Raw genomic sequence first — 15,066 nt, forward strand, 5'->3', positions numbered from 1 at the left:
TCAGTGGAGTTTTTACAGTGTATGCCAAACCTGATTTCTGGTTCTTAATAACAAAAATTATTTACTGTAATCAGTTTGGGAAAGTTTATTAAGTTCTATTGATATCTGGATATCACAGGGTGCTAAAACTAGCAGTGAGTTTTATAATAAAGCTGAGCTTTTATCCAAGGCAATCTACTGGGTGCTATAAGGGATAGAAAGATACAAGAAATTGACCGTATCTTCAGTATAAACATACTACACTAGCAACATTCTGCCTCTATTGATGAAGTATTTTTTTTTTAAGATTTTATTTATTTATGTGACAGAGACACAGCCAGCGAGAGAGGGAACACAGCAGGGGGAGTGCGAGAGGAAGAAGCAGGCTCCCAGCGGAAGAGCCCGATGTGGGACTCGATCCCGGAACGCCGGGATCACGCCCTGAGCCAAAAGGCAGACGCTTAACGACTGCGCTACCCAGGCGCCCCGATGAAGTACTTTTAAAGGGGTTTAAGTGCTCTAGTGGTGCAAGGGAAGGAAAGGGAGGTGTTTTCTCACTGGCAGGATCAAGAAAGCTTTTATAGGGGCGCCTGGGTGGCTCATCCATTAAGTGTCTGCCTTCAGCTCAGGTCATGATCCCACTGTTCAGGGATCGAGCCCCACATCGGGCTCCCTGCTTAGCGAGGAGCCTCTTTCTCCCTCTCCAACTCCCCCCCTGCTTGTGTTCCCTCTCTCACTGTCAAATAAATAAATAGAATCTTCAAAAAAAAAAAAAGAAAGAAAGAAAGAAAGCAAGCTTTTGTAGAGATGGTTGTGTGAAATCTTCACTTCTTGAAGGAATGGCAGAATTTAATGGCAGACATGGGAGATTGAGCATTCTCTGAGTAAATCTTTATTGCATGCCTACTACAAGTCAGGCATTGTCCTAAAAGAGGAGAGTGAATGTGTTTAGGGAATAGAGGCTGAAACATAAAAGGGATTTTGTTGGGAACATAGGGTCAACTCAGAAGACAGGTTAGTAAAAGCCCTCAAATTCATGTGACATTGAATGTTAACTGCACATGATGCTAGGTTAATCTAATTACTTCTTCAAATGGGAGTGAGCATTGAAGTTTTGAGCATAAGGAGTTTTGTCATCAGAGAACTATTTTAGGAAGATTGTTTAGATAGCAGGATTGCCTATGAATTGACAGAAACAAGAAGTTAGGAGGCTGAATAGGAAGCAGTTGCAGTAGTTTGGAGAGATGACAAGGTGCAGAACGCAGTGGCTCAGTGATCGGAAAGAAGTGGCTAAACCTAAGCAGTGGCTTGGGAGATGGAATTGCTAGAACTTGATGATTGGATTGGGGCTGGTAGAGGGTGGATTCTGCAAAAACATTCACAGGCATTGCTGTATCAGTAGGGCCTTGTTAAATACTCTCACAGTCAAGACTCACGAAAGTGAGAACATAGGGAAGTCATGAACAGATGAAGGTTCTAGGATTACAGTATTTTTATTTTGGACCTAGATGTATGTACATCTTCTAAAAACTTAAGTTTTTAGTATACTGCGGGTGCCTGGATAGCCCAGTGCATTGAGCAGCTGGCTTTTCGTTTTGGCTCAGGTTATGATCTCAGGGTCCTGGGATCGAGGCCTGCGTCTGGTTCTGCATTCAGCAGGAAGTCTGCTTGTCCCTCTCCCTCTGCTCCTCCCCCTGTTCATGCTCTCTCTCAAATAAATCAAAAAACCACCAAAAAACAAAAATGTAAGTAGTATGCATATATTAGACTCTTCACTGATGGTTTGGTTTTCACAGTAGTAACATCACGAGTGTGATACTATAAATCTGAGAATAAAGGTATGTCTTCCTTAGGGTTTTCATGTTAAAACAGGGTGAAATCCATTTTAAAGTCTCATAATATTTACCACTTTTGTGTATTTGACTCTTTAATATATAAGAATATTTCAGATGGTCTTAAATAGAAAAGTCTCTTAAACAATAGCATGGTATAGTGAAAGGAGCTTTGGACTGAAAGCTGGGAAATCTGAGTGACCCAGTGAACCCTACAGCTGACAGTCTGGGTGGCTTGGGCAAGTCATTTATCTCTCCCTTCCTCAGTTCATCCATCCAGCCAAATAAAAGGAGCAGCTAAAATTCCAGGTCTCCAACATCAGAAGGTCAGTAAGGATAAATGAGCTAACATGTAAAATAATTTCAAAATAAGAGAACTCTAAAAGAGCATTGCCATTATTGCTACAAATATTTTAAGCAATGTACAAATCTGGACTTAAATATATGCTGTTAGCATTTGTTTTAATAGGACTTTTTCTTCCTAATATACTATCAGTTCACATACTCAGATTCTAATTTTGCCCTGGTCATATAATGGTTTTCACATTCCTGATTTACTTATTCTGAGAGTGACCAAAGCAAAGCCATGCTTTCTTATAGCCAGTGATAACACATTTTTAAAAACCCCACTGAACCCAAAGATGTGGGGAAAGTTTGGTTGACCAAAATATTTAAGAGGTATTATACTATTTAATGTGGAACCCAATTTAAAATTGTACATCATGTAGTTAAGAAAATGCCTACTTTTTTAGGGGCGCCTGGGTGTCACAGCGGTTAAGCGTCTGCCTTCGGCTCAGGGCGTGATCCCGGCGTTATGGGATCGAGTCCCACATCAGGCTCCTCCACTATGAGCCTGCTTCTTCCTCTCCCACTCCCCTTGCTCGTGCTCCCTCTCTCGCTGGCTGTCTCTATCTCTGTCAAATAAATAAATAAAATCTTTAAAAAAAAAAAAAAAGAAAAAAATGCTTACTTTTTTGAGCTTATGTAAAACTGCCTTGTTAAACTATATAAGTAAAACAAAAATAAATCAATAGAACATTAAGGAGGAAAATAAATATGGTATTACATAACCTTTCCCTCAACTTTGGAAAGATTTTTTTTTTTTTGAAGATTTTATTTATGTGACAGAGAGACAGCCAGCGAGAGAGGGAACACAGCAGGGGAATGGGAGAGGAAGAAGCTCCCAGCAGAGGAGTCGGATGTGGGGCTCCATCCCGGAACGCCAGGATCACGCCCTGAGCCAAAGGCAGACACTTAACGACTGCGCTACCCAGGCGCCCCTGGAAAGATATCATTTTGATTTGATGCTGGAAATTGGAATAATAGCATTAGAATTCACTGAACAAATATTTATGAGCTCCGTATACCAAATACTATTATCAGAAGAATAGGTGTTATAATTGGATTATGTAGGAAATGTCTACATAGTATATAGATGTAATAATCATCTTCCTACCTAACAAGTGGATCTGGAGTCCAGAAGAAAAACCTGGACTAAGGTATAGATTTTGGAAACCCTTACCACAAAGGGATTTTTTTTTTTTTTTTTTTTTAAGCTTTGAGTGTTTTTCACACAGAGGTGGATGGAGGAAAGCATGCACGGGGTCAGAGCCTATGGTTAGATTGAAGGAGAACACAGCCTCTGAGGGAGACTGAAGAGGAACCACAGAAGTAGGAAAAAAATAAATAAAAATGGGGGAGAGGTCACTGAAGTCATGGGAAAGAAAGCTTCAGGAAAGTTCAGGTGCCAAAGAGAAAGCAAGTAAGATAAAAGACTAAAAATGAACAGTGAAGCGTGGTAGGTGATACAAAGAGCAGAGTTAGGTAACTGTATTGATAACAACACTGGGAAAACATCACTGTGTAGGTGACCAGCTTTACCTGTATAAGTTCATTCTCATATTGCAAAGCTCTCTAGTGTCGGTATTCTTTGAGCTCAATTCTCTCCATCCTTAAAAAGACAGTAGTTCTTCATGTGAAGAAGGGACTTGTCTTTATCCATGTCTTAATTTTCCCTTTAGTCTGCAGATGCTGGCATGAAGTAGGGAGTTGGCTTCGTAGCTACTGGCAGCCTCTGTCCTGGTCAGGAAGAGTGTTCACTCTAAAATGAGTTTTATGTGAATAGACATGCTGTCTCTCCATTTCAGACAAAATAGTCTCTGGGTCGCTAAGTCTTTCTAACCCTGAAGTGTACATGCTCTGTTAGCACCAGCATATCATCGACAGCAGGAAAATAGCTTACTCCGGTCCTTTTTGGTTTTTTTTTTTTAAGATTTTATTTATTTATTCGACAGAGATAGAGACAGCCAGCGAGACAGGGAACACAAGCAGGGGGAGTGGGAGAGGAAGAAGCAGGCTCCTAGTAGAGGAGCCTGATGTGGGGCTCGATCCCATAACGCCGGGATCACGCCCTGAGCCGAAGGCAGACGCTTAACTGCTGTGCCACTCAGGCGCCCCTACGCCAGTCCTTTAAAGGGGAAAAACAAAACCCATAATGAAATGACAGTTTCAATCAGTATGACTCTTCAAACAGTTTTGAGATAAACTTGTACCTACAAGGGGTTATACAGTAAATGAATGGGTTGTCTTCCCCTTATTTTACTTAGAAAAATGGACAGGGTAGAGATGAAGACTAGAAAATTAGGGAGAAGGAAAAATTCTTGGCTTGAGGAGCTAACTTCAAATTCATTATTAAATTGTTTGACTTACATGTATTAACCAAGAAGTACTTGTTACATATTAATCTATTCAATAAGAAGAATCAGCAGTTTTTGCCTAATAGAAACTCTCACATTTTATTTCCCATCTTAATTATGTTTTGCCCAAGCTAAGTATTACATTCCCTGGGCATGTATTAATTAGTAGTGGATACTCTATAGATGAAATAAATGGCTGCCTGTTACTCGCAATTTGAAGATACAACCAGTAAAGGGTTAGCTGACTATACATATATATGGTACAGTACAAATAATTGCCTAGGTAATTGCCTTTAAGATTTTTAAAGTTGAAAAAGACATATTGTCCCTGCTATTATTGGTATATGGTTTTGAAAATTCACAGAAGGGAGCCAAATGCTTGCATTGCCTAGCAAAATAATAGGAATGTGTGTCCATTCTTTCTGACATCTTGGCATAATGTACAGCATGCATTCAGCGGGGGCTTTTTGTAGTTAATTGACCTGATTTGATTTTTTTTACGTAAACTCTACACCCAGCATGGGGCTTGAACTCATAACCCTGAGATCAAGACTCACATGCTCTACTGACTGAGCTAGCCAGGTGCCCCTAGTGAACTGATTTTAAATGAGTAGGTTTAGGAATACAAAAAAAGTTGGGTGACTGTGACTTTAAGAGTTAAAATAACTATGGGACAGGAATAAGATTTCTTATAGTCTTAAACATCAGCCAAGGGGTCGTGTGCCCCAAATAGTGAACCTTATGATGTGTATTCATTAAGCTCGCTCACCTTCTTTGTTGTATTGATGGTGTAAATATAGTACATGAGATATGATTCAGGAATAGATAATGTGTCTGCCTAAGTAAATCTCTGTTTTCATTTTGTTTCCTAGTACCATAACGGCTTGGGGGAAAGACCGTGAAAAAGATGCTTTTGAACATATAGTAACACAATTTTCATCAGTGCCTGTATCTGTGGTCAGCGATAGCTATGACATTTACAACGCATGTGAAAAAATATGGGGTGAAGACCTAAGACATTTAATACTGTCAAGAAGTACAGAGGCACCACTAATAATCAGACCTGATTCTGGAAATCCTCTGGACACTGTATTAAAGGTAAATTTTACACATAACTTGATTATTAAAATGCCTGTAGACGAGCTATATCAGTACTATTTTAATTTCATTTGTGCACATGCCATTTCAGAACTATCTATTTTAGAATTGCAGCCCAGGGAGAGTAATAAATTTGTCCAAGGATACCCACAGTTCTGGGTTATTTACGTATCATCAAATAGATAATAACATTGAACAGATATTTTTCTACTTGAAAATTAAATTAGTAACTTGAAAATTAAATTAGTAACATTAATCCTGTGATTTGGTTATCAAGTTTGTGGTTTTTCTTTACCTACAAATCATTGCTATACCTTTGAAGTTTTTAGTGCAGAAGAAATACATCCAAGGTGACATGGAATAAAAAGAACTCAAAAATACTTTTCAGGTAGTGATTCTTTGGAGATACTGTTGACCCTCAATGTAGCGTTGCTGCATTTTTTTTTTCTTTTCTTTTCTTTTCTTTTCTTTTCTTTTCTTTTCTTTCTTTCTTTCTTTCTTTTCTTTCTTTCTCTCTTTCTCTCTCTCTCTCTCTTCCTTCCTTCTTTCTTTCTTTCTCTTTCTTTCTTCCTTCCTTCTTCCTTCTTTCCTTCTTTCTTTCTCTCTCTTTCTCTCTCTCTCTCTTTTCTTTTCTTTTCTTTTCTTTTCTTTTCTTTCTAGCATTCAGGACTTAGTTTGCCTTCTCTGAAAATCATTAGTAAGAGGTTATGTGATGCCTACCACTAGAAAAATACTTGTTAGGTGCTTTACTTAAGCTGTGTCATTTAATCTCTAGGAAGACCTTATGATAAATAGTACTCTTTTTTATAGACTAAGCAACAGGCTGAGAGAGGTTGAAATAACTTGCTAAAGGTCACACAACATGTAAAATATGCCAAGTGTCCAACATAGATCTTTCTGGCTTTCTTACCACACTCTCCCAGCTGAGTGATCAGATGATAAATTACTTACCCCTTGAGAAAGGTGGATATAGAACCAAGGAAGTCTTTTCCTATCCCATTCAGTAACAGGCCATTTCGAAGGTCTTAGTCTGAAATACTAACAAATTTGGTTTTAGCAAACTTAACAGGTTTCAAGTTTTCCCTGTCACCTAATAAAAATGTACTGACCTAGTTAAGAATAAACCAAGTCATCAGTATGGAATTTTCTCATTGGTGAAATCTTTATTTAAGAAAAGGGAGTGATTGGGGGTAAATAAATGTCTGGTAGGTCTTTTGTATCTCTGACCAGGCTTTCTGAGAAATTTTAGATCAGTGTTCAGGAATTTCACCTGTTCTAAAACTTAGTAGGCAATGAATGAGTGGGATGATTTGCATAATATGCAGTTTGTCTTTTAAAAAATGGGTATCACCTTTAAATGAGAACTTCAGAGAAACTTGGGTTATATATGCTTCATTTTCAGCTTTGTAGATAATAATTTCCTTGAGGTTTGTAATTCAGATGGATTCATATTTGGGTTCTGTCAGACGAAAGAAGCTAAACTGGGCACCTGGGTGGCACATTTGGTTAAGCCTCCAGCTCTTGATTTCGGCTCAGGTCATGATCTCAGGGTCGCGGGATGGAGTCCTGCGTCCTCACACGGTGTGGAGTTTACTTCAGATTCTCTCTCTCTCTCCCTCTGCCCCTCCTGCTCATGCTTGCTCTCTCTCAAAGAAATAAATCTAAAAAGTAAATGAGCCAAACTAACTGTTGGGCATAGGCAGAATAAATCCAAATCATAATTATAGGTTTGTCAAATGATGTATTATATACCTATTAAAAATATGGTGTTTACTGTTTTTGATTCATTGACCTCTGGGTCACGGGCCCAGCATGCTTTGACTGGGCCACTCTGCTCACTTATATTTACTGTTTTAATTTCCTAATGTTAAAGTTTTTTTTTTTCTTGAATCTGTACAATTTGAAAGATGGGAAGTAGAAAACTTGTATTTTAAGCAACTTTATGGTATAAATTGACATTCCAGAAAAATAGCATGCCTGTTTCTAATATAATCAAAAGGAGACTAAATTTTAGAAGGCTTGTATATAGTGTTGTAAAACTTTTTAAGTAATTTGATCAATTTTTATATTCTCAAGATTGTCTAGAAAGCAGTCTTTTTTTTAACTGTGGAAAGCTTTTATACTTTTTTAATTTTTTTTTTCCAGTTTTAGTTATTTTATGTTGGGTATGTATTTTCCCCTACAGGTTTTGGATATTTTGGGTAAGAAGTTCCCTGTTACTGAGAACTCAAAGGGCTACAAGTTGCTGCCACCTTATCTTAGAATTATTCAAGGGGACGGAGTAGATATTAATACCTTACAAGAGGTATGTATTTTATATTCAAGTTCCAATAAAGCAATCCTTAGAATTATGTTCCTTACCAGTTTGATAAATAGCACATTAATAATTTAAGTACAGCTGTGATTCTTTTCATAAATGTCTATGATCCTGTCTTTTCTGTTAATTGTTTATTTATAGAAACAATTGATCCTTGAATAATGCAGGGGTTGGGGTGCCGATACCCCCTCCACCCAGCAGTCTGAAATCCATATATAACTCCTGACTCCCCCAAAACTTAACTCCAAATAGCGTATTGACCAGAAACCTTACCAATAACAAGTCAGTGAACACACATTTTGTCTATTCTATGTGTTATACACTATATTCCTAGAATAAAATAACCTAGAGAAAAGAAAATATTAAGAAAATTATAAGGAAGAGAAAATACAAGTCTAGATGTAGCAGCCAGACCACACTTACTACTCTCTGTCCTCATTGGGCATCCTTGATGCTGAGACTAATAAAGTGTCACTAGCAAACAGGAAAATGCCAGTTAAGGAACACTTCCTTGTATACAAAATGAAGTCTAGACACAGCTTAAAAAGGTGTGTTTTATTGGAATAGAATATGAAATTCCAATGGTATTAATATGTGCTTAAAGTATAGAATGGTTTGTCACCTCTTCTAAATTAAGCATTGACTGTCATCACTGTTGTTAGATGTAGCCAGTGTACTGTTATCTTAAAATTTTTGCCTTTTTTCTCAAATAAGCTTTTAAAGTGCTATAACTTTAACTAATACCTAAAATACTCCATAAAAATGAAGGCTGTCACTGATGCCATGCTGTACACTGCCCTCTGTCATTAAGCACTGGTGTTTTACTGTCCATCCGCCTCCGCTAGCACCCTCTTGTGTGACCCAAGTCTACCAAAGGGGTTTTTTGTTTGCCAAGAATTTGGTGTGGTGAGAGTAAGGTCTGTACCCAAATTGTAAATAGCTTGTGTTCCAAAGATCCATTTAAAAGAACTAGCTATGGCGTATAACAAAGCGTAGTTCTGTGGTGACGTGCATTTAGAGTTCCAGAGCAAGGTTTCTGGAATAGATCTCTTGCAGTTACAGAAATGAGGGTTTTTCTCACCAGCTCTCCCAAAGTGCCTTACCTAAATGAAAGTGGAAACTCCCCAAACAACTCTAAGACATTTGGTGTGGGGAGGTTAGGGGCTTTCTTGTGAAAAGGAAGGAAGACAGAAGTCTGCAGTGAGAAAGAAGACCTGAGTACAGAGATCTCAGCAGGCATTTTTAATTGCTCTTATCTCCTTAGCTCAGCTAAATTAAAGGTTTCGTACCTTGGTATCGGTTAAGAACTGCTCCCCGTACCTACATTTTAGCCAGTTTAGCAGGTGCCCTCACACACATTTCTTCCCCTTGCACATGAAAAATCATGGGCAGGGAGGGGCCTGTGCCATTTCCAGAGAGCCCATCAGCACAGGCTCCCTCCCATGGCTCACACCCGGCAGTCAGCTAGCTTGTTCAGTCGGGTTTGTGAACTTCCCTGTAAAAACTGAAACTCTTCAGTTTTCTTTTTTTTTTTTTTTTAAATAAATTTTGAGAATCAGCTTTAAACTTGAGGTTTGGTTTTTTGTTTTTAACTTTACGAACAAGAAGTTAAATAGCGAGACAGATACTCTTTGGCCTTGGTGCAGCCTCGGTCAGAGATGAGTAGTCTGTGTTAATGCAGATGCACTTGTGTGTTGTGTGACCTAAAGGGTAATACCTGCTTTCTTCGTCTTGGAGGGGGTTGAAATAAGTTTTCAGAAGCAGGAAAAGGAATTGTAGCAGTTTTGCTTTCTACATACACTAGACGCCTTAATTTTGACAAAATGAAAAACTTGTTTAACTTCCCAAACAACGGACTTCCCTCTCTGTCAGCCTCACTCTTGAACTTGGCTCTTCATGGTCAGGCTTCCCTGTAACGTCTCATGAAGTTGATGATATAACCCTGCCCTAGGTTTCTGTGTACCGGAATCAGTCTACTTACTTAGGAAAAGAGGCAGAATCCTCTTTTGTGATAGACACAAAACTAGAAATGTTTTATCACCAGTTGTTTCTCATTCCCTCATAGCTTTCATTACCCCAACCCTAACCACAGTCACAGTGGAAACACCACACATGCAGGCGCTTGGAATGAAATCCCCTCCTTTCACACTTATACCTTTTTGAGGTGGGCAGGTCTTTTAAAAGAGAAAATTTGGAATGTAACTCTGTAGGCCTTACTCTTACCTCACCATGTATGGTGTTACAAAATGGCTCTAGGATGTTTTTATTCATCAGTATGGCTCAGGGAAAATAACCTTCCTCTTTCAGACGACTTAGTTTTTGTTTTTTAATCCTCTAGATTGTAGAAGGCATGAAGCAAAAAAAATGGAGTATTGAAAACATAGCCTTCGGTTCTGGTGGAGCTTTGCTACAGAAGTTAACAAGAGATCTCCTGAATTGTTCCTTCAAGTGTAGTTACGTTGTAACCAATGGCCTTGGGGTATGTCCTTGACCGTTAGTAACTTCTGTGTCTATTGCATTGAATACCTGCATTCTACCAAAGGATATGGTCCTAAACTCATAATATGTTGTCTTGTACCACTGACCTTGACTCAAAACAAGGAAAGAAAAGAGACATTAGGTAAAAAAACAACATGACTTGGAGAGAGGAGGAAAAATAAGATTTGAGAGATGAGGCAGTCCAGTCATTTCTTACTGCTTCAGTATTACACTTTTGAGTCAAAAAGCTGACCCATTTCGAGTGGGAATGTCAGCTCACCTAGCCATCACAGATTAAAGATAAGTATGTAAGCACTGTCAAGTGGTTTAGGAAGGTGGAGCATGAAGCTGGAGTTGTGATACCAGAATCCTGTTCAACTAGCCTTAAAACAGGAGAACCCAACGTGCCTGTTTCAGGCATCTGAACTGCAGCCACCCTGGCCCTTCATAGACTCTTGAGAATCTGTAAATCCAAAGGCGGGAGTGGGGGAGACTAAGATCTCCTCAGGACACCTGGGCTGGTTCCCAGCTTTACCTCATTTCTGCCCGTCTTTGGAAAGTTCTGGGGTTGATTCACTACTTGCTTCTGTTTTATGTTGGCCTCCTACCTTTCTGATCTTTAAACAAACCTCTGTTCTCTTCAGGTTCTCTAGATCCTCTTTGCTTTTCACAGTAACAAAGAATAGAATAAAGTAACAAAGGGAAAGATTATCAAGCAATGAAATGGAAGCCTTTACCTTAGTAAAAATACTACTTCCCTTGCCACAGATTATATACAGTTGACATATTTTCCCCCCAGTAGCATGCATGTGCTGTACCTGAATCACTTAAAGGTAATTCAAAATATGAATGATCCCTTTAGGGTCACATGTTAACTTCAACGACTTCCTACAACTAGAATAGTAGGTATCTACAGTGGTAAGGAAGGATATTCAAGACTTGGATTTTGTTCATACGTACATAACAGAACACTGTGTCTTCCAACACAGGCTGGAGGTATACTTCTAAAAGCTGGATGTAGATTTGTTTTGTTATACCAAAAAGTACCTGAAGTTTATGTATGAATTATGTATAAGCTTTCTTCTTTAATGGCAATTGAGTAGTCTCCTTATTTCTCTTTCTTCCAGATTAATGTCTTCAAGGACCCAGTTGCTGATCCCAACAAAAGATCCAAAAAGGGTCGATTATCTTTACATAGGACACCAGCAGGGAATTTTGTTACAGTTGAGGAAGGAAAAGGAGACCTTGAGGAATACGGTCATGTATGTTAATCTTTTTCTTTTTTTTTTTAACAGGTTAGCTTTCCAAATTAAGAAAGCGGGCTCTTACGTTGTATTTTTAAATTTTCAGAACAAATTTTTTCTTGAAGGACAAAGTACTTTTGTTATAAAAAGTGTACAAATGCTGACCTAGCCTACCAAAATAAGATGAAAAACAAGAAGGGGCTAGATCATAAGTGAGTTTGTGCATACAATGGGTGAAAAACTTTATAACAACATTAAAAAAAAAAAAAAAAGGTAAAAGTTCTTCCATGTAGTGACCCACAGGGTAGTGATTGATATCTTTAACAAGGTTTTGTGTATTTGATCTTACTCTTACTGCCAATTTAGCAGCAAATAATTTCTGAAGAGGAATAGCCAAGAATACTTAAAGGAGGCTATTTATGTTATAGTAAAAGTTCGGTAATTTTAATAAAGGAAGGGCTGTCCAAATTCTGAGATGTTAAAGATAATTGCATTTTTTTAAACTTAACAGAATCCAGTAGAGATGGTTTTCTTTAGTCTCGTGATTCTCAGAGCAAATCTGGGCTTATAAAAAAAAGCAAATTATGTTATCTTAGTGTACGATATGAAAAGCTCAAGACTGGATTCTGATGGCATTATAATAATTGGTGAAACCTAGACTTAACCAAGTTTTCTGATTCAACTAGAAAAATTAATAGTGTGCTGAAGTGGGCCTTGTGATCTAATGGTCCTTAACATGCAGAAGTACACTTATATTTGTGAACTCAGAAGTTACAAAATTTAGTTAAGCCACTGGATTGAAAACATTCACTTGTAGAGGCAACTACTCATGAGCGTTCATGTCCTCAGAAGTAGTTAGTACCAAAAAAAAAAAAAAGTTTACACCAAACATTAATTTATCACTGTGATTCTTAATACCATATCTGATATTTTTAGAGTATATTACTTTGATATTCTTGTCTTTAATGAAAAGTATTAGTCCCTAAACTTTTAGGTCTAGCCTCTTGTGTAGGGCTTTGGTAACCTTCACTTCACTCCTGTAGCTACCAAGAGTTTGCTGAATTCCAGATGGACTAGAGTCACTTAAGACACAGTCCTAATTTGACCTTAAAAAGGCACTGATTTTAAGAGTATATAAATGATACTCTAGAACGTTTGAGGCAGTAATCAATTATAATCCTAAGTGGCATTTTGATTTAAGAGTAGGAATCACCATTCTTTCATAGTACTTAACTTTATGAAAGAAAAGGTCATGCACCTCAATCTTGATGGAAAACTTAGGCATGACAGATTATGTCTGTGGGTATTTTAAAAGAGAAACTAAAGGCAGGCGGATAGTTCCTTATTTACCAGACCCAAAAGGGTAGATTTAGGTTTAATCTCGACCGTTGTTAGCCCTACATAGATCAAATGGATTACATGTATCAGTAACTCCTGCAATATACACAGAGTTTTAAAATCAGTCACTGTGCATTCATCAAGAAATCAACACTTACTTTTGTTTCTGGTTTGGTTTCTTGTTTTTTAGGGGTTTTTTTGTTTAAGTCCAAAACTCAGTGACTAGGAAATTTATTAAATTCCAGGGTTTGGTAAGTTTAATCAGTATTGAGCCTGTTGTCTAGGAACAAGGGAAGGTCTGGCAGGCTTCCCTTGCTCACTGTCAGTCATGACGATCAGCGACAGCCATGACTCTTCCGGCCGGCTGAGCAACAAGCATCTTCTACCTGAAGACAGAGATGGATCGGCTAGTAGGGTTTTTTGTTTTCCCTTCAAGGAAAAATTTTAAGAATATTTAGATCATTGCTGCTTTTAAAGCTAAATATTTTTACATAGCCTTTTTGGATACTGCCATGCGCTCTGCCTGCTCCACCAGCATTGTGTATCAAGTCTTTCCATAATCTGAACACCATCAGACGTCTATTTGACTAGTCAAATTCATCAAAGCATTCTGAAGTATTGTGCTTGATAGTCTAATATGACCGTTACATTTTAGTATTGTTATGTTTGTGCAGGATCTTCTCCATACGGTCTTCAAGAATGGGAAGGTGACGAAAAGCTATTCATTTGATGAAATAAGAAAAAACGCAGAGCTGAATATCGAACTGGAAGTAGCACCTCATTAGGCTTTATGACCGCGTGTGTGTATGTGTGTGTACGTGCATGCATGCACCTGCACACCTGCGTGTATGTAATGTTTATTGTACAGATGTGTGGGGGTTCCTTGTGTTTTATGATACATTACAGCCAAATTATTTGTTGGTTTATGGACATACTGCCCTTTCTTTTTTTTTTTTTTTTCCAGTGTTTAGGTGATCTCAAATTAGGAAATGCACTTAACCATGTAAAAGATTAATGCTAAAGTAAGCTTTTTAGGGCCCTTTGCCAATAGATAGTAATTCAATCTGGTATCGATCTTTTCACAAATAACAGAACCCAGAAACTTTTATATATAACTGAAGATCACATAAAACAGATTTGCATAAAATTATCATTGCTTTATGTTTATATTTAACTTGTATTTTTGTACAAACAAGATTGTGTAAGATATATTTAAAGTTTCCGTGATTTAACAGTCTTTCCAACTTTTCATGATTTTTATGAGCACAGACTTTCAAGAAAATACTTGAAGATAAATTACATTGCCTTTTGTCCATTAATCAGCAAATAAAACATGGCCTTAACAGAGTTGTTTGTGTTATTGTACAATCTGAAAATTATGTCGGGACATACCCTATAGAAGTACTAACCTCACTGCCCCTTGTAGAATATGTATTAATCATTCTACATTAAAGAAAATAATGGTTCTTACTGGAATGTCTAGGCACTGTACAGTGATTATACGTTGGTCATTGTATTGTACCAGTGAAATGCCAAATCTGAAGGCCTGTACTGCAATTTTATATGTCAGATATTGCCTGTGGCTCTAACATGCACCTCAAGATTTTAAGGAGATGTTTTTAGAGAGAATTTCTGCTTCCACTATAGAATATATACATAAATGTAAAATATTAACAAAAGTGGAAGTAGTGTATTTTAAAGTAATTACACTTCTGAATTTATTTTTCCTATTCTATAGTTGATATGACTTAAATGAATTACTGGAATGGGTAGTGAGTGTACTTATTTTAAATGTTTTGATTCTGTTATATTTTTCATTTTTTCAAAAATTAAATTGGATATTAAATTGTATGGACATCATTTATTAATTTTAAACTGAATCCCCCAATAAATAATGCTCAAGTTCATAAATGAGGAAAAATTAAAGCATGATGATATGAGTTTGAATAGAAAAATCTTAACAAAGAGTCGTAAGTTGGCTACATTCAAAGTGTTCAACATCAAAATGTTCTAGAATGATTATCTGCTAGGTTCTGAGTCAGTCATCACATCTGACTCGTTTGTTTCATGATTCTATTTACATC

The 15,066-nt window shown here is 37.5% G+C and overlaps 1 protein-coding gene across 1 annotated transcript in view; it reads left to right on the top strand.

Moving 5' to 3' along the window:
- The window catches only part of NAMPT (nicotinamide phosphoribosyltransferase), a 36,281-nt gene extending 21,448 nt beyond the window's left edge, over window positions 1-14,833 (top strand). Inside the window, exons 7-11 of the mRNA XM_011233147.2 lie at window positions 5,380-5,605; window positions 7,791-7,910; window positions 10,261-10,401; window positions 11,528-11,662; window positions 13,657-14,833. Of these exons, the coding sequence (XP_011231449.1) occupies window positions 5,380-5,605; window positions 7,791-7,910; window positions 10,261-10,401; window positions 11,528-11,662; window positions 13,657-13,767 (733 nt within the window). The 3' untranslated portion in view covers window positions 13,768-14,833. The remainder of the gene's footprint in view (window positions 1-5,379; window positions 5,606-7,790; window positions 7,911-10,260; window positions 10,402-11,527; window positions 11,663-13,656) is intronic.
- The last annotated feature ends 233 nt before the right edge of the window (window positions 14,834-15,066 follow it).

The sequence above is a fragment of the Ailuropoda melanoleuca genome, chromosome 1 (genome assembly GCF_002007445.2).
Source record: "Ailuropoda melanoleuca isolate Jingjing chromosome 1, ASM200744v2, whole genome shotgun sequence".
NCBI lineage: Eukaryota > Metazoa > Chordata > Mammalia > Carnivora > Ursidae > Ailuropoda > Ailuropoda melanoleuca.